General features: G+C 42.6%; 1 protein-coding gene across 1 annotated transcript in view; it reads right to left on the bottom strand.

The window, feature by feature from the left end:
* sgsm1b (small G protein signaling modulator 1b) overlaps positions 1-17,460 on the bottom strand; it is a 25,124-nt gene extending 7,664 nt beyond the window's left edge. The window contains exons 1-21 of the mRNA XM_008286480.1: positions 17,398-17,460; positions 11,971-12,046; positions 11,016-11,178; positions 10,699-10,851; positions 9,607-9,674; positions 9,377-9,519; positions 9,151-9,282; positions 7,685-7,809; positions 7,541-7,608; positions 7,287-7,450; positions 7,063-7,192; positions 6,527-6,653; positions 6,380-6,444; positions 6,128-6,273; positions 5,911-6,039; positions 5,653-5,826; positions 5,154-5,222; positions 1,593-2,849; positions 1,391-1,515; positions 1,233-1,315; positions 1,029-1,138 (exon numbers count right to left, since the gene is read on the bottom strand). Of these exons, the coding sequence (XP_008284702.1) occupies positions 1,029-1,138; positions 1,233-1,315; positions 1,391-1,515; positions 1,593-2,849; positions 5,154-5,222; positions 5,653-5,826; positions 5,911-6,039; positions 6,128-6,273; positions 6,380-6,444; positions 6,527-6,653; positions 7,063-7,192; positions 7,287-7,450; positions 7,541-7,608; positions 7,685-7,809; positions 9,151-9,282; positions 9,377-9,519; positions 9,607-9,674; positions 10,699-10,851; positions 11,016-11,178; positions 11,971-12,046; positions 17,398-17,460 (3,570 nt within the window). The remainder of the gene's footprint in view (positions 1-1,028; positions 1,139-1,232; positions 1,316-1,390; positions 1,516-1,592; positions 2,850-5,153; positions 5,223-5,652; positions 5,827-5,910; positions 6,040-6,127; positions 6,274-6,379; positions 6,445-6,526; positions 6,654-7,062; positions 7,193-7,286; positions 7,451-7,540; positions 7,609-7,684; positions 7,810-9,150; positions 9,283-9,376; positions 9,520-9,606; positions 9,675-10,698; positions 10,852-11,015; positions 11,179-11,970; positions 12,047-17,397) is intronic.
* Between the last annotated feature and the right edge of the window lie 3,342 nt (positions 17,461-20,802).

Raw genomic sequence — 20,802 nt, 5'->3', positions numbered from 1 at the left:
TATTACACTTTGTAATTTCAGACATGCACTTCATCTGTAAGCGTGCCTCCAGCAGACAGCTACACCTGAACTTCAGGGATTTATTCGTGTCATACTGATCCACCTACAAGAGTAATACATCAACTTTTAACATCCCTAATCCATTCTTAATTCATCACAGTTTAAACCAGACAGCTGGTGCCGAGGCTACAAAAATCTACATGCACGTGTCCAGAAATGCATGAAAACCTGTTTTGCTGCTCCATGTTTTGTTACATATCTACCCAATTACCATCACTAACACCTGCTTCTCTTGCACTCATTAAATTGTGATACTACTATAATACTTGTGATCTATTACCCATTCCTACATTATTACACTATTATGTAGATTTCTATCCAACACGTTCATGGTAGTTGAGGTCTCTGGGGGATCCTCTGGTGTGGAAATTATGAGAGGAGGGAGGCCGCATCACTGCTCCCCTCTTGTCCACGACACACAATGTCAACATGACTTCACTAGGCCCCTTCCTCAACATATGGGGCCTGTTTGGTAAGAAATTATGCAACGGGTCAGGTCTGGATGCCACTCAGGATTGCATAAAACTAGTCTCGGCAACCAAAATAGCTGCAAATCTTGGTAAATGTTTAAACAGAGAAGTGTCATGTCAGGTTTACATGGTGATCCAAAGGGGACAACGTCATATAGATAAATATTAACAGATAGATGTAGGTGCCTAATCGTAACATAGTATTATAATTGTAATGATTTTGATTATATCCTAAGAATAAAGTATGTACACTGTAATATAATGCCCTGCTATTCTACTTTTTTATACTTTTTTTGCATAGAAACATGACACCATTTTTCATCTTTCCTCCGAAACACTGAGTAATGACCTATTTTCTTCCACCGTACCTGCTTTTAAATATCAGCAACTATTTCATTAGTAGCTTATTCATTCAGCAAAATTACACTGAAAGTCAAAGGTCGTGTTAGAAAAGCGTTAATCAACGTGTCACATGTGTGCCAAAGCATGCAGTCATACCTGAATAAGAGAACGCATATTGGCAAAGTGAGAGTCCATGGCACCCCCGTGAGGAAAATTCTGGTTCATCCTCTTCATCAGCTCAGTGAAGCAGCTAAATGCCATAACCTCTGGGAAGAGAACAAGTCATTCATTTAGCTACTGATGTGCACTTACGCAAAGCTAACGTTGCTAAAGTTCACAGTTAAAAAAAGGTTCACTGACCATCGTCCAGAATAACCAGCAGGGGGGCCAGCAGGTCGCACATGCCCTGGACGTAACCCGTGTCCAGATGCTGCCACACGTAACTGCAAAGACAACCACATTTTAAACTTTTTTTTCTCGTTTCAACTTGTCCAAGGTCAGCGTGGTGGCTCCTTTACCTGCACATGATGTTGCGTAGTTTCTCCAGGTTGTCAGGAGTGAAGTACCAATACGTCCTATCACAGCGTCTGACGTCTTTGTCGATGCGGTGCAAGTTGATCAAGTACATGTCCAGTGTTTCTTGCTACAGAGAAAAAAACAACAACAGTTAGTATAAGTTTAGGATTCAAATAAAGACTGCTTTTGGATCGGTGTGCTTACAGAATAGGTTTGCTCCCCTGAAGATTCGTCATATTTGGCGTCTCCTCCGGCGTCTGCAGACTCCGGCTCAGTGAGCACATTCTCCATCTCAGGCTCCTCCTCAGAAAGGCCCAGATCTGTGCCCTCAGGACTGGTGTTACAAGCTGTGTCCAGATGGTGTTCTAGGACAAGCTCCTCAGAAGCCATCTTCTCTCTTCGCGCCAGGCAGGCAGGAGGTGCGGCGAGGCCTACCAGAGGCCTGGCCTTAATATCCTCCGAGTTCACGCACGTTATCCCTGCAGGAATGTCCTCCATTTCCAAGGCAGAAGGAGAGTCGTCTGAATCCGCTGTGTCGGGAGACTGCCGAGACGATAATGAAAGGCTCCCTCTTGACGCTGACTGAAGAGCGTTCAGTACCTGTCTGACTGGAGAATTCGAACCAGGTTTCTCAAATGGAATCTCTGCAGCTTTTTTGGTTTCAGCAAAGTCACAAACGGTTGCCTCGACGTCCTTTGTTTCTGGCTCCGCGGTGCCGGCCTTGATCGGTGGGATTTTTTCAGACACTGCTTCAGGAGGTTTAGAAATCTCACTTGGTGAATTACTATCTTTTTCTGCTGTTGGTGGACAAGATGGCTCCACTTCCAGATCTTTGCTCTGGTGTGGCTGAAGAGTCAATGTCTGGCCGAGCGGAGGAGCCTGGAAATACTCGTTGTGAATCTCTGTTTCTAGCGTTAGAACGTTGGTCTTCTCAGGAGCAGATTTCACATTCATGTTTGTGTCTACTGCTGTTAAAACCTCATTCGTTAATGCATCTTCTTCTTCTACCTCAGCCTTTTGCTCAGCTTCAGATTCCTCTTTTGACGTACTGATCCCAGGCTCTTCGGTCTCCCCACTTTCTGAAACCGTCTCCGTCTTTTGCGGCTCAGGCTTGTCTTCTGCAGCCTTCACATCCTCCCCTCCTGACTCACATGTTGTGAGCTGATCCTTTACTGGCTGTGATGCTGCTGTAGTTTCCTCACTCAAGACTTCTGATGTTTCTGCTGTCTGCAGAGCAGTCGTAGATCCAACAGCTGATTCAGTCACAGGCGGGCTGTTGTCTGTACCTGGACGTTGATTTGATGGATCTGGGGAGGAGGAGGAGGAGTTGCAGGTGGGAAGTTGCTGACTGTCTGTGGTCTCACTGGGGATGGGCTTCACCGGATCGCTGTGCTGTGTCTCTCCCTGTTCAGCTCTGGACTCTGACTCAGGCTGATCCGATGCTTCAACAGACTCAAACACCTGGTAGGAAACGGAAAGTTGAGAACATGCAATACGTTGTGGTGTTAGTACTGCTCTTAAAGTTGCACTAATGGCTTTATTATTAGCTAATAAATCATTACTTAATGCATTATAGATCAGTTGGAAACCATTAATAAGTTATGGGTTGCGGTAAAATCCCTTTGACCACCTCTCTTTTGACTGTTGCTAATCCATTGATAAACTATAAATCCTGATTATCGTAGCCCTTTCCAGAATATAAGCATGAGGTCCAACCAGTCAAAGGGATTTTTTACACACGGTCGGTCTTATTAAAGACTTACAGCTGATCTATAAAGTGTAATTGATTTAATAACTATTAATAAAGAATGCCTTTAATATTAAATATTAATATACATTTACATTACTGCTGATATAAGATATAAGGCTGAAATATTTCAACAACTGTTGCTTGCTGTTGTGCAGGATTTCTACCGAGCACCAACAGCAGATCAATCTTTTTACTCATCCAGCATAACGTCTAAACATATACAGTTCTACATTAACTGCCACAAGATTTGGTAATGACTTTCTTGTGTCCTCAATGAAGAATCTTTGGTGATTTCCTGACTTTTCTTTGTTAGTTTGACATTTGTATTTGTTGTTTCTAATAAAACGGAAAAGGATAGATTGCCATAAAATCTGGTGCCGGCATTCATGTCCCCCTCAGAGTAAACTGTAATCACTCAGTCCTCTTTTAAACCCTTAAGGCCTGGGATTTTGAAAATTGTGCCTGAAAACAAACCAAACAAATTCCATCAGTAAAACCTCCACAAATGCGAGGCCAAAATAAGCAACCTTGAGCTCTGTTGATCAGAGACACCTGGGAGAATTATAGGATCAACTAAAGCACTGAGTCTCCATCACCAGGTGTGAGCAGCATTTGAAAAACACACAAAAAAAATAGAATTTTTACTTCTGCTTTATCAGTATTTAAAAGTAAAAAGGGGAATGACGACACTTTAAGAAGTAGGTAGACGATGATGTTGTTGAACATATGAAAAAATCGCAACTCTATAATAAATGTTATGCAGCAACATGCTCAAACTGGCAGCAGCTGTTTTCTAACAACAGATGCAGCTGGTCCCAGTACAGGGACCAGCAGGCTGGAGAGGATTAATGTGGAGCCATTAGCAGGTCAAAACAATCTTTGATTTATGACCATAGATGTGCAATGGCAGCGCTACCTCGATCTATACCTCAATTCAACATTTGAAAAAACAGTCGTGACTCCATAATCCGACACTAAATGTAAAACCTTCTTTTATGTCGGATAGCAAGGCTGTCGGATTGTCAAGACGGAGGTGGAGATACAAGGACGGAAATTTGTTGTTAATATTCATTGTTTATAGTTGTTATGATAACTAGTAGGGCTGGTCCCAATAGCACTTTCTAGACTCAATTAATGATGAATATCAGAATATTTGGCGTGGTCGGGGGGACACTTCCACCCCTAGGGAGCGCTCTGACGGGGTGGAAGTGGTCGGAACGCACAGGCAGTATTTGGCTGCTGATGCCAGTTTAGTTAGCGGTCACAGTTCTGTTTCCACCATTCTGCCACCATCCACATTTACTTCCATAAACACTGAGCACATTCGCTGTGTGTGACGTTGTTGTCCTCTTCTGTGGGACACTTTTGGGTCGTATGAAGTTCACACAGCAGATCACATACAAGTCGTATTTAATTGGAAATGTGAACAAACTCACAAAAAAATCAGATTTCACAAAAAAATCCAAATTGAGCATTAAGTCCTGCAGTCTGAACGTAGCCAATCTGTCGGATTGTTCAGTCAGATAATACGTCGTTATCCTGATTGGTGACATAAAATGTCATGTCAGAGTCGGAATCTAAGGCTGTCGGTATGTTAAGGCTATTTTCTATGGGTTCTCTTTGTTTTTCCTAAAAACCTGTCGGATAGCAAGGTTTTGGATTTTTAAGGGTCGGATTATCGAGTCACGACTGTAAATGATCCAGTAAAACAGCCAACAAAGTCACATTAGCCTTTATGTGTTGAACCCATGTACTTGTAATTCCTCTTCTGTTTAATTTTCTGAAATCACTGTTTTAGCCACAAACTGCCAGATAATGGAGTTGATTTCAATTCAATTTTAATTAAAGGTTGGAAATCAATCTTAAAAGTGATGGTATGCTTAGGAAAATGACGACATCACAGTAAGCATAGTATGCAAGTTATAATAAGAGCTTATAACATGAAAGACAACACTGGTGTGATGTTTAGATAGGTAGAGATCATGTTTGTGATGTTTGTGCTGATGTGAAACTACCTGTGCGCTGCAGCTGGAATCACTCTGTGAGGTCGCATTCTGTTGATCTGAGCTGCTACTTAGAGACGACTAGAGAGGGATAAAGACCAAAACAGAACTGTTAGCCAAGTTTTTCCCCTAACCTGCTAAACCTCAAAATCCACTGAACAACAACAACCTAAAAAACTTGAAATTACACCAATTATCCTAAAAAACTATTGTAAAAAAAACACACAAAAAATCAGCTCATGAACCAATCATGTGTGACGTATGGTTTCATTGGGGAAAATGAATATTTAAAGAAATTTAATTTAGTTTTGTTGTTGTTTTGTATATTTCATGGCATTTAAACTTTGTGATGCTGTTTCCATAGAGGAGCACAGAGGAGTAAAAATGTGACAGACGCAACTACAAATTCCCAGAAACCGAGTTCAAAGAGTTAACACGAGACATATGCTTTGTCTGTTGTGATAATGGTTACACAACGTGGTGCATTTTTAAGCAGAAAGTTCAAACTTGCATCTGTACTGATGGTGGAGTCCCGCTGCACTGGTCCTCTCTCCACACTGGCCCCGGATGAACATCTGGCGAGGGCCTCAGCGTGTTTCTCTCTCTCCCTCTGTCGGACAATGGCCTCGCAACCCTGCCACTCCTTCATGGTCTGCTCGTACATGGTCCGCACCTGCTCGTCGATCTGAAACAGAAACCTCCCGTAAACAAAAAGACTAGAACGCCACCCGGGGTGCAGGTGCATCTTTACATATCACATGAGAAATACCTCCAGCCGGCACTTCTCCGTCATGGTGAACTGGTAATGTCCCAACAGGAAGGGCCAGACTTCTTTGCGTAGTGACGGAGCTACACCACCAAAATACACAAGCCTGTGTATCTCCTTTTCCTCATAGGCCTGAAAAACAAAGTCAAACTGAGACAACAAACTCTTTAAAAGAATAATTTCACAATACAGTGCAATACAAAACACGTGTGAATCTTACAGAGCTGTCCTTGAGGAAACTACCCCAGACCTCAACAGAGAGGCCTCCTCGGGCATCGCCTGGTGCATCGGGGTCAACTATAGTGGTGTTGACCAATGCGGAGAGGTGTGTACGGACTGTGGACAGATGACGGCAGTACGCAAGCCCTAGAGAGGAAAGATAAGATTCAGTGTGGGACGACTGGAATGAATGATTCATCAGAATAAACTCTCCCAAATCATGAAGAAGTGAAGCACAGCTGTTCATACTCACATCCATAGAACGCACGGGAGATGATCTGGTATTTCATGGTGTCGCAAAGCAGCTTCAACGGAGCCCTGGTGAAGTCGGAAAACGGCAAATTTAGTCAAGTGGGGTAATCTGCAAGGAGATCTGAGCCTGTAGTTAGAAAACACTTACCTCTCCTGATTGCAGCCATTAGGCAGAGAGCCGTCAGACGAGCCATTCTGTGAGCAGGAGGAGCAGGAGGACTTTCTGGGGGTCGGTTGCCACATGTTGACACCCTGATCCATCAGCTCCAGGGCCACTGCACAGCAGAGCAGCCCCTTATTGTTACGATTGCTACTATCAGCATGATAAGCGAGTAAAATCAGATGCAGTTCCAACAAATGTGCACATTAAAGCTCAGGTTTACTAAAAAAAGAAAAAAAAACATGAGAAAAACAAACCAAGAGGGAGGATGGAGGTGGAGAAGCAGCAGACAAATTACTTTAAATCCATGCAAAGGCTCCCGATTGTCGACGAGACTACAATGTGAAATGGACACACAGACGCTAAGTAGGCAAATTATTACAACAGTTTAACTTAAGCGAGAAATTAATTACAAAGAAGCACACTGAATACACGCCAAAGGAAAGAGCTGATTAAGCTGAGCTCTGATGATTCTTTATTGTGTTATCTCAGCGAGGGATAATAGGAAGATTAAAGACACTCACTGAACTCCATCTGATTGCCAGGAAAGAGGATCCGAAACACATAATCGGTCGCTTCATCATCTTCCTTATCTGATACGGAATCGCACGAGCCGTGTGGACTCCGCTTTCGCAGTTTGGGGAACACTTTTCCCTGTGAGTGGAAAGACGATACGCTAATCGTTACACTTGATGCTGGAAAATGAAGGGGCTAGAGGTGTGTTATTATTCTCTCTTTCCGTGCTGACCTTTCCTCTCTGATTCCACAGTGGAGGGTCCAGCTGTCCGTGAGGCAGCAGGCCGGTCTCCAGGCAGGTGAGAAACTGCAGCAGGTGACCTCCTTTGGGGAAATGCAAAGGAGGTCTTTGGATCCCATCCTGGCTCACCAAAACTACTGTCCCACCGCTGTTCACTGGAGAAATCAACACCATCAGGACGACAGAAATAACTCGCTAATTGAGTGAACTCGAGGAAAAGTTATTTGGTGTTTACGTAACTATACCTTGCTGATGACAGTGAAGATACACGATCTCCTCCAAGCGAATCGTCATCGCATAATCCCAGTAAACACTGAAGGAAAGACGACTGGATATGAGTCATCTGCGTAAAAACAACATTTTACTTCTAACAGATTGAACAGTCTGACCTTTTTTCAGAGTCCAGCTCCCCGACGTTGCCGTTCATCAGCTGATTGGGCGTCCATTTTAGAGTCATCAGATCTGCAGTCTGATGCAGAGAAAGGTAGCCCGGGATGGCCTCCATGTCGTCTCTCTGCGGACGCGAGCGAACGCGAACAAATCACAACGTGTTTTCAGGCAGTGCTATTCAGGCCAGTTAAATATAAATCAATTAATCCTCTGAACTCCAGGCAGTTTTTGGGTGTTTTATTTTTAATATTTTGCTTCTGTCACATTTTTACTTAGTGTGGGCTCATTGTTACTGCAGTATAAATGAGCCCACAGTGCCGGAGATAGCAGAACTGGCCAGAACTCAAAATATCTTCTGTGCAATAAAACAGAGTTTTAATGCCACAAATTGCAAAAACCTGGAATCAGTATGTACGACATTTTTTCAAGTGTCAATAGGTCTTATCAGAACACAGTGGCTCTACACACTATGGGTATTTTACTAATAACATACATTTTTTTAGTTTTCCATCTGCTCTGCATGAACACAGCCTGCAGTTCAGCTGATTTTTTTGTTCCCTGACTGCTGGTTACACTTGAGTCACTCATAGCTTTTCACTTGCACCAAGGATTTCAGAATTTTTAGTTTTTGATAGAATCTAGTTAGTCCAAAGGGTTTATTTTTGGCAAAATTTTAAATGAGACACACAAAATAAATTGATATGGATTAAAAATCGAAAAATCTTAAGCTTAGATTTGTTTCATTTTCCTGATATATCACACATGATTAGTTCAAGTCTGAAGAGTCTTCCTCTGATAAATGGTGTAATTTTAGTCATTTACTTAAAGACGGTAGGCTTTCAAACTGCTGGCGGCATTTAAAGTTCAGATCAGAGGGTTAACTGAATAAGTTTCCTAAATAGAATAGAATAGAATAGAATATACTTTATTTATCCCTGATCTGGGAAATTATTGTAAACAGCAGCATATAAAACATAGAAAGAAAGTACAAGAAAATAGCAATAACTAAGTAATATGCATCCCCAATATCCGCACACAGCAGGTCCAAGTCAGTCCACATACTAGCTGAATGTGGGGAGATGGTAGAGAGCGATGCATGATTAAAGTCTCCTGAGATGACGATCAGAGACTGAGGGTGTGATGTTAGCAGCTGGGACACTGAACTATGGATGAGCTCACAGGCTGCAGCAGCATCAGCCGAGGAGGGGATGTAAACTGCAATCGCCAGGATGAGTGAAAACTCCCTCTGCAGGTAAAACAGCTGCAAACCAACCACCAGCAGTTCAACATCCTTCATGCAGCGCTGCTCTTTAATGTGTCCAGCATCACAGCATCTCTCATTCACATACATGGTGAGTCCCCCAGCCTTTCTTCTTACCACTCTCCCTCAAACAAGCTTCCCTTAATATTCCCTCTGTTGATTATGATTGTAATAATGTATTACAAACCAAAGACAAACACATACCGGCTGCACCAGGACGTTGTTCTTTCCAAACAGCAGCGTGGCTCTGGAGTTCTGGTGGAGTGATTCAACATAATCTCTCACCCACATGAGAGGGCGATCATCCATGCTGCCGCTGGACTGCCTCTTCTGGATCTGGTTTGAGTTAAAAACGACATCAGAAGTATTAAACACGTGCAGTGCACTCGTGTGTTTTACAAGAAAAGCATCAATTCCTCGACTGTCTAACCAGAGCAGGCCTTCTAGAGGGAGAGTCCTGCCGACAGTGGCCACTGTGGATACGATGCCGCTGCACCAGCTCATCGGCAGACGGATCCGTCCAGAAATGGTCTGCGGTCTTAACTTTGGTGTACTCCAGAGCACAGGGGCCGACTGTAGAACAAAAGTAATGGGTTTTAAATGAAGCTCTGCATCATTTATTATACAATCTTAAAGTTAGTACAGTGAAAAGTAAAATACCCAGTAGAGATGCAAGAATTGGTCCATCCACAGGATCCATCAGCATGGCTTCTTTCTCATAGAACGCACTGAAGAAAACAGAAATAATTCAAAAGGTAAATGTGCAGGAAATAAGATGGTGTTAGCGTCAACGTTTACGAGTGAAGGCTCGAGTTTTTCTTTTCATTTCAAAGCTGTCAAAAGGTTCTGTAATGCAGACACATCATACAGGATGTCGATGTACATGTGGGCAAAGGAAGACAGAAAAATTATTTGTGAAAAAGTAAAAAAAAAAATAAAAGAACACTATTGAGGTCACAGAAACAAGACAAAGAAGCAGCTGTTTCTAAAGTCAGTGAAGTCTTTTCATAGTAACCGTTCAGCATATTATAATTGAAGTGATCCGACCTCTGTAACTCCTCTTGGTTCTGATTTCAAGGTTTATATTAAATGTAGCCGATCACAGGTCTTAACCCTCATCAGGTACGATACCACGACAGGTAGTAAGTGGGAGTACAATGTTGTGAGTTAAATACAAGACTTTCACTCATTCAAGCACCATCTGAGTCCTTTTCAAACTAAATGTGAACATTTGGTTTCGCAGTTTTGTTTTGTTTTTTGCTTGTCTGGTAGATGAGGGGAGAGCTGGAGGAGGAGGAGGGCTGAATACTTTAAATTCTGGCCTTTTTCTTTGCCTTTCCAGATTTCTGCCTACTGCAGCTTTAACCATCTGTTCCTCGAAACCTATCGGTGGGTTTAAAAGGCATGTCATCTTTGTAAAAATCACAAAATTTAGACAATATATTAACGAGTAAAAACAGAGAGAGTTGTCAGCTTTTCAAATTTCTGATGGTCTTGAACATTTGGGATGTGGTGTTCTGTTAGAAAACTGAACCACATCTAAGCTTCAAAATGTGCTATTTTATCAAAAAAGTTAAATATCACTGTGTTGTGTTGAGCAGGGAGGAGACGAGCATGAAAACAAATTACAAATGCAAGAAGGAAAATATCTACAGTGCAGAGGGTTAGGGCAACATTATGATACTGACTGAATGACAAACTATTCTAAAGCCTGACAATTACAAATGCATTAAATATAATATGTACGGATACCTGCTGTTTTCTACCAGGTACAGGACGATCTTGTCCAGCAGCTTCTCCATCAGAGCAGTTCGGATCCACAAGTGTTTCAGTGCCTGCGGAGGAAGGTTGGCCAACTTGGACTGCCGACTGCGGTCATTGCTCAGCGAGGAATTGTTCTGCTTGCTAGAGAACAGAAAAAGAAAACCTGACTCATGAGATGCCTGTGCAGGTTGTCAGAAAGAAACAGGTTAGCGATTTATTAGGGTGGAATATAGCACATAAAGGAAAAAAACAGCCAAAGGATATGCAAAGAGGAAGCATGATGATTTGTCTGGTTAACATTTTACCTGTTTTCGATAAGCTGTTCCAGCTCCTGGACCTTGTGGCAGAGCTCCTCAGCAGGCGTAAAGCTTTTTGCCACCTTCATAAAGAGTGCAGCAACCTTATTACTGCACAGCAGGCCTGCAATACGCCGTTTCAGGCCATGAAGCACACAGGCCTCCACCACAGCTACACACAAACAAACAGAGTATCAGTCAATATTTAGTCTAGATATCTTTCATTTCAATTGAATTAAACACATATTTTTTGTCTCCTTGAGGTGGAATGTTGTTATTTGCCCCCCAAATTTTGTTGTTCTCTTATGAGAACAACATAATTTCCTCTGTGTGAGAGCCTCAAGCCTTAATACAGGTGAAAGGCAAGCACAGGTGGCACAAGTAGAAACAGACTGAACTCAACCCTGTCTACGGTTGCTAGGATATGAGGGATGTGAATCACGTACGCCTCACTCCTGGTCAGTATCAACACCTTTGGAGGGTGTTAGTCTACTTTAATGCATATCTGTCCATCCGTCCACCTTGATAAATATAAATAGACATGACTAATGAAAATAAATCATTGGGATTTAAACGGCCTGAACAGACTGCGTGGGACCGTTTGGCTCCGAGAGGCTGAACTCGTGGGAGGTGACGAGGCTTGACACCAAGTGATGTCAGCCATCATTCTATGGATATGTAAATATGGTTGTGAGCAATACAGTTATTCATGCTATTTAACACTGAATATTCTTTGGTGCACATATCTTAAATAAGACACTAAAGGACGTCATCTTTTAGTCAAAATTGCTCAAACTCTCTTATTTACTTTGTGTTGTGCAGCCCATGTTGCTACTCTTTGGCTAAACATTACAGCTGACATTCTTCGTGCCATCTATGTTGTAGAAGAGCCCAACCAAGAATGATGACTTCTAGTGTGAAATGCAAGAGAAGCAGGCAGCAGAAAAGAAAAAAAAACAGTTACCACAGAAGGATATAATGTGGCTGCTGTCTGCGTGCACAAACTTCCTCGTTACTGCCTCCTCCATAATTTGTTTCACCTAAAAGAGAGAAGTACGCAGTGAGACGAGCCGTAATCAGTCTGACAGCGTTGCATAAGGTGACAAAGACAAAACAAGAAGTGCCAGAGTAAGCGATGAGCGAGTGCATTATAGGAGGCAACAGTGAAGCAGCAGCGCAATCAATCCCATAATAAATATACAGTATGTGGATATACAGGCACAGTTTACAGCATGATACATGTGTAAACACATGCATAGAATAATGAGCTTGGATCCTAAATAGAGTGTAAAAATAGTGTCCTCATTAACTTGGTTTTCAGCCAATCCAACATATTTACTACAGAAGAACTAATAAATAAACCACTGTTAACTTATTTCTGCTCAAAATATTACATGTTAGGTAATGAATGTTTTCTGGGGAACAAATTGCATTTTATAAATTTACAGTTAATTTGATTACACTAACTGTAGTTTTTTTTGTAGTTACAATCCACAGTAGTATGGATTTACCTTCCGTTGATTCTGGTATCTTTTTATTTTCAGTAATTTCACGAAACATAATTTGGGTTATATCCATCCATCCATCCATTATCTATACACCGCTTAATCCTCACTAGGGTCATGGGGGGCTGGAGCCTATTCTAGCTGGCAGGGACACCCTGGACAGGTCACCAGTCTATCGCAGGGCTACACTTAGAGACAGACAACCAAGCACACTCACATTCACACCTACAGACAATTTAGAATCACCAGTTAATCCCAGCATGTTTTTGGACTGGGCTGCAAGGTGGAGCGGTGGTTAGCACTGTTGCCTCGCAGCAAGAAGGTCACCAGTTCGCATCCCGGTGAGGACACCCGGGAGCTTTCTGTCTCCATGTTCTCCCCGTGCAGCGTGGGTTCTCTCCAGGTTCTCCGGCTTCCTCCCACACGGTCCAAAAACATGTTGAGGGATTGTGGATGGACCTGTGGGAGGAGCCGGAGAACCCGGAGAGAACTCCATGCAGAAAGATGCCAACCAGCTACCTTCTTGCTGTGAGGCAACGGTGCTAACCACTGTTCCACCTTGCAGCCCGCCAATATTCATGTATTATACTTTCTGCAACACCAAATCTGCTCAGTCTTGATTGCTTGGCTTAAAAATCAACACTCATGCCATCCAAAACTATATTATCTGGATTTGTTACAGCCAAACACACCTTGGAGCTCTGACAAACAGAGTAAACCTCCTCAAATCTTTCTCCTTGCAAACCCAACCTTCTCATTCCCTCTGAAATAGTGACATTCATGTTTTTGTACTCACATCATGTCCTCATGATGCTCTGACTGCACGTCAATCACACTTTAAATCTTATCTTGCATCATAAAACATTAAACATTGATTGTCATTTANCGCCGCCGAGCGGTCCGCCACACTGGGCCTCGGGTCCCGCCCCCCAGCGTTCCTCCACACTGGTCCCGCCGCCGAGCGTCTCCGGGCTCCAGCTCAGCCGCCAGAGCGTTCCCGAGGTCCCGCCGCCGAGCGTTCCCGAGGTCCCGCCGCGCCCACCACACTGGTCCTCCATCCTGGCCATCCCTGGGCGGGTCGACGCCGCCACCGTGGCTGTCCTCGAGCGGGTAAACACCGTCTCTGCTGGCTCGGGATGCTGGGACCTGCCATGGATGGATGACAGTCCCGCTGGCAGGGAGACTGCCCCAGCCTCTCCTTCCTGAGCCTTGGCCTGTTTTGGCCTCCCCTGCTCCAGAGAGGATCCGCCGTCGCCGTCTCCCGGCCCGAGTCCGGCCTACCGATGGATCCCGCCTTCTTCGTCTCCGGGCTACAGTCCGGCCTCCCGAGGGATCACGCCTTCGTCTTCGGGCTCCAGCCCAACCGCCAGAGGGTCTCCATCTAGTCTGTCGCCGGCCTCCTGATGGTTCTGCTGCTGTCCTCCAGTGCTCTTAGCCCTCCGGCCTTTCCCCCTCCGCCCTCCCGGCTCAGTGCTGATCGCCCTGCTTGTCCTGGACCCCACGCTCCTGAGGTCTCTCTATCAGGAGGATCCACGCGAGCCCGGTTGGACGCCAGAAGGCGTCCGTTGAGGGGGGGACGGGGTACTGTGAGGGTCAGACTGTGTTCACTGTGTTTTTGGGATTTTGTCTTAGTGTTTTGGTGGGTGTGTCTCTGTTCACTGCAGGCTGGGCGGAGCCGATCAGGAGAGACACGTGCACACTGGCAGCTGTGGCTCATCAGCTGTGCCCTGCTTCAATACTGGCGTCTCACAGAAGACCGACGCCAGAGGATTGTGATTCCTACCTCGGGGTACAGTCAGGCCGCGAGCTGCTACACCTCGCTGAGCATTCTTGATGTTCTCTAGCTTCGAGTTTATGGTATGTGTTTCTCTGCCTGTTTCCAGTTCTCCTCCTCGGCTCCAGCACTCGGCACACCTCCAAGCACTCCAGCGATTGTCACCCACGGGAATGCACGACCACGGACACCTTCACCGGGAGATCCTTCACGAGAGCACCGGACCCCTGCGCACCACCCCGGTTTCCCTCGTCACGGCTCCCTCTCTGCACCGGGGAAAACCCCACGGACCAAGGCACTCTCAGGCACCGGCTCTTCGTGCACCACCCTCGGGACCCCCCTTCCTCGGATCACGACACCGAAGACTCCACTCCTCCCTCTCCAAGACTGACATCCCTGCACCAGATCCCACCACCGGGTTGTTCCCCACGACCGGCACCCCTTCACCGGACTTTGTTTCTGCCTCCTGATGCCCATCACTCCACCACCTTCCCTAATAAATCCTGTTTCCTTTAACCCGTCTCCCTTTTCGTTTGGGTCCACCTGCACAGTCACTGAGCACAAACCGTCAGTTTTACACTGAATAAGAAAAAAAACATTGAATGAACAGATGTGTCTAAACCCTTGGAGATGGAAAAAACAAAAAACCCATACATCTTTGGGTTTCTTTGTCATAATGTTGCATCTCTTTGATGATCGGATGCATATAAAAGATTTTCAGAGTCATGTTGGGCTGGATAAATTTAACTGCAGCAACAAGATGGCTCCAAAGATAGACTGAAGGAAAAAACAAAGTCNACTCACATCATGTCCTCATGATGCTCTGACTGCACGTCAATCACACTTTAAATCTTATCTTGCATCATAAAACATTAAACATTGATTGTCATTTAATTATGATGTCGTGTATGTGGAGCACATGAGAAAATCTCTTTCTCCCTTCAAATATGAACTCAACTCATGTTCAACATTGGGTGCTTTTTACCCCAAATACATTGTTTTTAAACAGCGCTAATTAAAACACGATCCAAAGACACTGATATTAAGCAGACGAAATGTTAAACAAAGTCATGTGACAAAAAGTACAGCTGTGGGTTCTGCAGGTATCCCAGTTGGTAATGATAAAGGTTCTAAACCACCTGAGACGCCAAGTTCAAAATCCTTCATCTGGACCTTTAGTGGTTTCATGCACAAATCTCAAAAGGCTCACACCATGACTTCACAAACACTGCAGCCTCCTCCTGTGTTTCTTCAGTCTTTGTAACTTCTTTGGCTGCCCATCACATCTGGCGTGCACCCGCATGCCTTCAAGCGGCACCACAAACTCTAGATTGCAATATCTGGTCTTCTAAATCCCTTTATCTGCTCTCCATCTCATAACTTCAATTTGAGCACGGAAAGAAGGAAACAGAAATAACACTCAAGCCCTTTTTTCACTTAGTTATTCCAGACGAGTTTGATTCTTGACGTCTATTGATCTTCTGGGATGTCACAAAGGAAATGCATAAGCAAGCACTATCTGAAATGTCTCCTTCTTGCATCCCTAAATGGACACTCCAACTATTTATTAGTAAGTCTGATTGCAAAATATGGTTACAATCAAAGCAACAGAAGCCAAAATATCCTGATTTTAGATCCCTTGTGGGGCTAAAGCTCCAAAAACACTGCATTGTATATTTCCAATAAAGCAAACATTTCAGCAGAAGATCCCTCCTGTCGGGCAAAAAAACCAACATCTTAGCACTCTGTTCATAAAGCAGCCTTTCTTTCATAAATTCATAATCTCCCAACCAAACCCGGGTAAAGCCTGATGACAACACTGGGTGTTATTTTGTCAGACTTGACAAAGCTCTTCTGGAGCCACAGAAAACAATAAACAAGTGTGTTCTCAGGGTAAATAACACTCCCCATGACTGGCAAACTGACACGAAAAAAATTGTCGTTGTTCGCCAAATGTCAGCTTTTTTAACAAGCTGTCATTATCTTCAGTCAAAACACAAAACTGAAGCAAACTTTCAATACAAATTTAAAACTAATTTTGTTTAACTGCACCGGTCGAGTATTTGTGTGTGTGTGCTGATAAGCAATTCAACATTTACCAATAAAATTATTACATTTAATGTGATGCTTTGTGCTTTATTCAGAAATTAAAAGATCCTGTTACATAGTAAGATGCAGTTAAATATTCACAATTCAGATCTGGTTCATTATCATTTACGTAGCTACAGTTGCAACGGAGGAGAAAAATGAATCTAGACCAACCTGAACTACACATTAATGCCAAATATCTATTATTTCAGCAACATCATGGATTATATATAAATATATATGGCAGCAAAGCCCCTCCTTGGTGCAAGATCTCAACTACAAGAGCCATGTTTTTTTTTTTTTTGAGAGGCAATGAGTCACAGGTGAGGGGGAGCATGAACACAATAAGTCTGGAAGTGCCCAGCTTTCTTAGCAATGAATAAAACATCCTGTTTTCTTTCCCTGGGGAATCATGGATCCACTGAGCAGTTTGGAGGGATGCTGTGCTCTGCTGGCTGCCATGTCCACACAGATCCACGTCCAAATGCATCCACAATACAAACACGCCTGCAGAATTGGACTTTTAATTCTCCCCCCTGTAACTGTTGCTACAAAAATGAAACCAGATGGCAAGGTCACACCTTTTTGGAATAAGAAGCTGGTGTGTTTGTTTAATCAGCATTTCTGCAGAGCTAGAGTGAGATTTAAGCACATTTGCATTGGTAGAAATGAAGGAATCTGGCTTCTTGCATGTGTGGATGTGAAGAAAAGGAGGAAAAAAATAAACCCTCATCAGTATTATCGTCATCATTATCATCACCATCATCGTCATCTTACGCCAGTGAAGCAGCAGCAGCAGCATCAGCCACAAACACACCGGCAACCTCAGTAAACACACTCCCTGTCTAATTTATATGAAATAAACCGTCAGATTGCTCATAAACAGGCCTGGTGGCGTAGTCGATGAACGATGTCCACACACACACACACACACACTCATATCCATACATACACAGTGTCTCAGCTGACAGCACCGGTGGAAATAAACAGGGATGAAAAAAAATAAGATCAAAACGCAACCAACCTCCTTTTTCACATTGCGCAGCAGTTTCTGGCGCGTCTCGGCCTCTGTCACGGGAGAAAACATGATGAATATGCTGATCAGACGCTGTGTCGGAAATTAATGATGATGTGCTCACGACAGGGAAATAAAAATCTGCGGCGGCTGTACCTCCCATCGCTCCGGGGCACGATGTCCACAGCTGCTGGAGACGCGCTGGACAAAGATTCTTCTTCTGTTTTTTTCGTTTCTTTTTTTTTTTTTGAAGACAACGGTGGATGGAAATGAAAGGCAGAGAGGCTCCGGGATGTACGATGTGCTCCTAACGACTATATTAAACCTATCTGCCACCTCTACGTGAACCACCACCCCTTTAAAGACACAGTAGCCCATACGTTAAGGTGCACAACACCTACACACACACACACACACACACAAATAATGATATGCAAAGTGTATTTGTTGTTATTTAATTATGATAAGTCAAAAAGGAAAAGTGAAAAGCACATGAGATGAGGTGAGATATGTACATGACATGATATATGAGATATGTTGGTACATGCTATGCTTTGCTATTCTATATTTTATTATATATGATATCAAATGGCATGTGATGTATATGTTATGATTTTCAAGTAAAGGTGAAACAAATAGGTAATGATATGATATATGTAATGATAAGATGCTGTATGCTATGCTATGCTATATGCTATGCTACAGTATGATATGATGCATTATATAAGGTATAGGTTACTATGCTATGCTATGAGATATAAATTTAAAATACACAGTGTGAAATATATGTGGTATATGACACAGGATATGAAAATGAATGAAAATGAAAATGAAAAATACTTTATTCACCCCAGAAGGGAAATTCAATGTAATATGATATGCAAGATTGTATATACTATTCTATGCTATGATGTGAAATATCATATGCTATGAATTTATATATATCATATATATATAGTATGATAAAAATGATATGATGTGATGAGATTATGATAATGTATTCTATGCTGTCTTGTGATATACTTTATGACCTGATATATCTGATATACATGATATCAAATTGCATAAGATGTATAGGGTTTGATTTTCAAGTTAAGGTAAAACAAATAGGTAATGATATGATGTATGTGATGATATGATGCTATATGCTATGCTGTGCTATGCTAGGATATATGCTATATGCTATGCTACAATATGCCATGACATAATTCAATATGATATGATATATTATATAAGCTATACTATGCTATGCTATGATATATTATATGCTATGGGTTTATATCCCGGAGTGAGGATTAAGTGGTGTATAGATAATGGATGGATGGATCTATGATCTGAAAATTCAAATAATATAACTATATGTGGTGTAGATTTACTTTTGCAACAAAACTAGAATAGGAAAAAATTGCATTCATTTCCTTTAATGCTATGTTAAATATCCAAATGAGATGTTTTTTTAGTTAAATATGCACTAATATGTAAACATTCCCAAAACAGACGCGTGAACTCTGGATGAATTCAGCTTCTAAATTCTCTGTTGACAGGACCTTCAAGCTGTGAGGTGACAGCACTGACCACTGCAACACCGTGCTGCCCTCTAGAAAATATGTTCAATAAAAAAAGAAGAGAAAAAAAAAGTACTGTAAGTGAATAAGTGATGAAACAACCTCATGCATGAATCATACACCAACAATATGCTAATTTCAGTCTCATCTGTCAATATTTTTCTCCTAAAATATGCACTAATCATATTTCCAGTGCATCTTATGGTCTGTGGCTGTCTTCAGCTTAATGTGTAAACTGGAAAACATTTTGGCACAATGCCTTTTGCCCTGTAAGTGCTCTAAAAAATAAAAAATAAAAACAGATTAGACTATGACCAGAGAATAAAGTTCTGTGTATTTGAACATAACATTTTATCTGGATGAAACTGTCATGTAATGTGTAATGTGCATGAGATTAGTGGTTAGCAAGTATGCTGAGCCTAAAGTCAGACTTTTCACTATCATGAAGGTTGCTCTCTTTTAACCTGCCTGATCACCATGGTAACTGATGCTGTTGAGCTAATCTGGTCCAGAACAGTTCAGGGTTTCTGATTTGTATCGGCTGGAAGAAGCGTCTCCTTTGTACCAAATCATTTCCTGAACATTCTCTATGAGTGATACAGAGTCTCAGCTGAGGAAACACTTTTGTTCTGTAAACCTGTTGAGTTGTACCTTACTCAATCTTTGAAAATTTGCCCCTCATTGAACAGATCGAAAAGTATTTGCGCCCAACTGGCTACATTTAACCATTTTTTAAGCATGACGGTTTAATATATTTTTAAGTTCTTCTCAAAGTCTCTAAGGGCTTGCAGAAGTCAGTAAAGTCCGTGGTGGATGCATGAATGAGTAATACGAGAGTGGGTGTCGAAAAGTGCAAGGCAAAACATAAAAAAGAAACTAAAACAACATAACCAAATCAAGCATGTGGAGTGAAGCAGAGTATCATTAAACTGCAGCCAGAGCTTAATTATCCCAGTAACACCCACAGTGCCAATAGCTGTACAGGCTGGAACTAGAACTCGGACTAATTAACATACTGACTAAGTGATGAGGTGCACAAGCAAGAGAGAAACTGGTCGTGTCAGAAGTGTGTGGATAAGAGAAAATATGGTCTGATACATACAGCAAAACTTTAAAATCACACATGTGGGTTCATGTAGTAAGCAAAAAAACACTTAAATGAGCCAATTTATGTATTAAATTTTACATTTACAAGTAACCACCTTTTGCTTTGACAGCATCTTTGCCTGCTCTTGGCATCCTCTCAGCCACCTCGATGGAGTCGTCACCTGGAGCTTTTCCAGCGGTCTTCAAGGAGTTCCCACACACACTGAGCATCTGTTGGCTGCTTTTCCACTCACTCTGCCGTCCAACTAGCCCTTAACAATGTTAGATCAGGTGATTGTGGGGGCCAGGTCATGCGATACGCCGCTCTGCTTCTTGATCAAATAGTCCTTGCAGAGCCTGGATGTGTGTTTTGGCTCATCGTCCTGCTGAAAACCAAATGATGATCCCACCAAGCACAAACCATAGATAACACTCTGTGTCTCATATGTCAAGAGACACTTGTTAGTTTTCATTTGTGGACCTGCTATTACCTCAGGACAACACAACTGATGTCGTCAAACACAGTAAGAAGGAAAGAAATTCCACTTGTTCACTCTTGACAAGGTTCAGTTGAGGGCACAACCTCATGAAGCTGAAGAGATCACCAAGAGTAAGCAACACTGGCATCAAGTCAAACAGTGGTTACTTCAAGGAACATTAAATGTATCAAATATAAATATATATTGTTTTGTTAACACTGTCTTTCTCAATATATAGTTCCATTTGTCTTGATGTCATTAGTATTGTTTTTGTGAGGGTCATA

This window comes from Stegastes partitus, unplaced genomic scaffold (assembly GCF_000690725.1).
Source record: "Stegastes partitus isolate 25-593 unplaced genomic scaffold, Stegastes_partitus-1.0.2 Scaffold456, whole genome shotgun sequence".
Classification (NCBI taxonomy): Eukaryota; Metazoa; Chordata; class Actinopteri; family Pomacentridae; genus Stegastes; species Stegastes partitus.
Note: the sequence above shows the minus strand (reverse complement) of the source record. Positions and strands in the feature narration are given on the sequence as shown.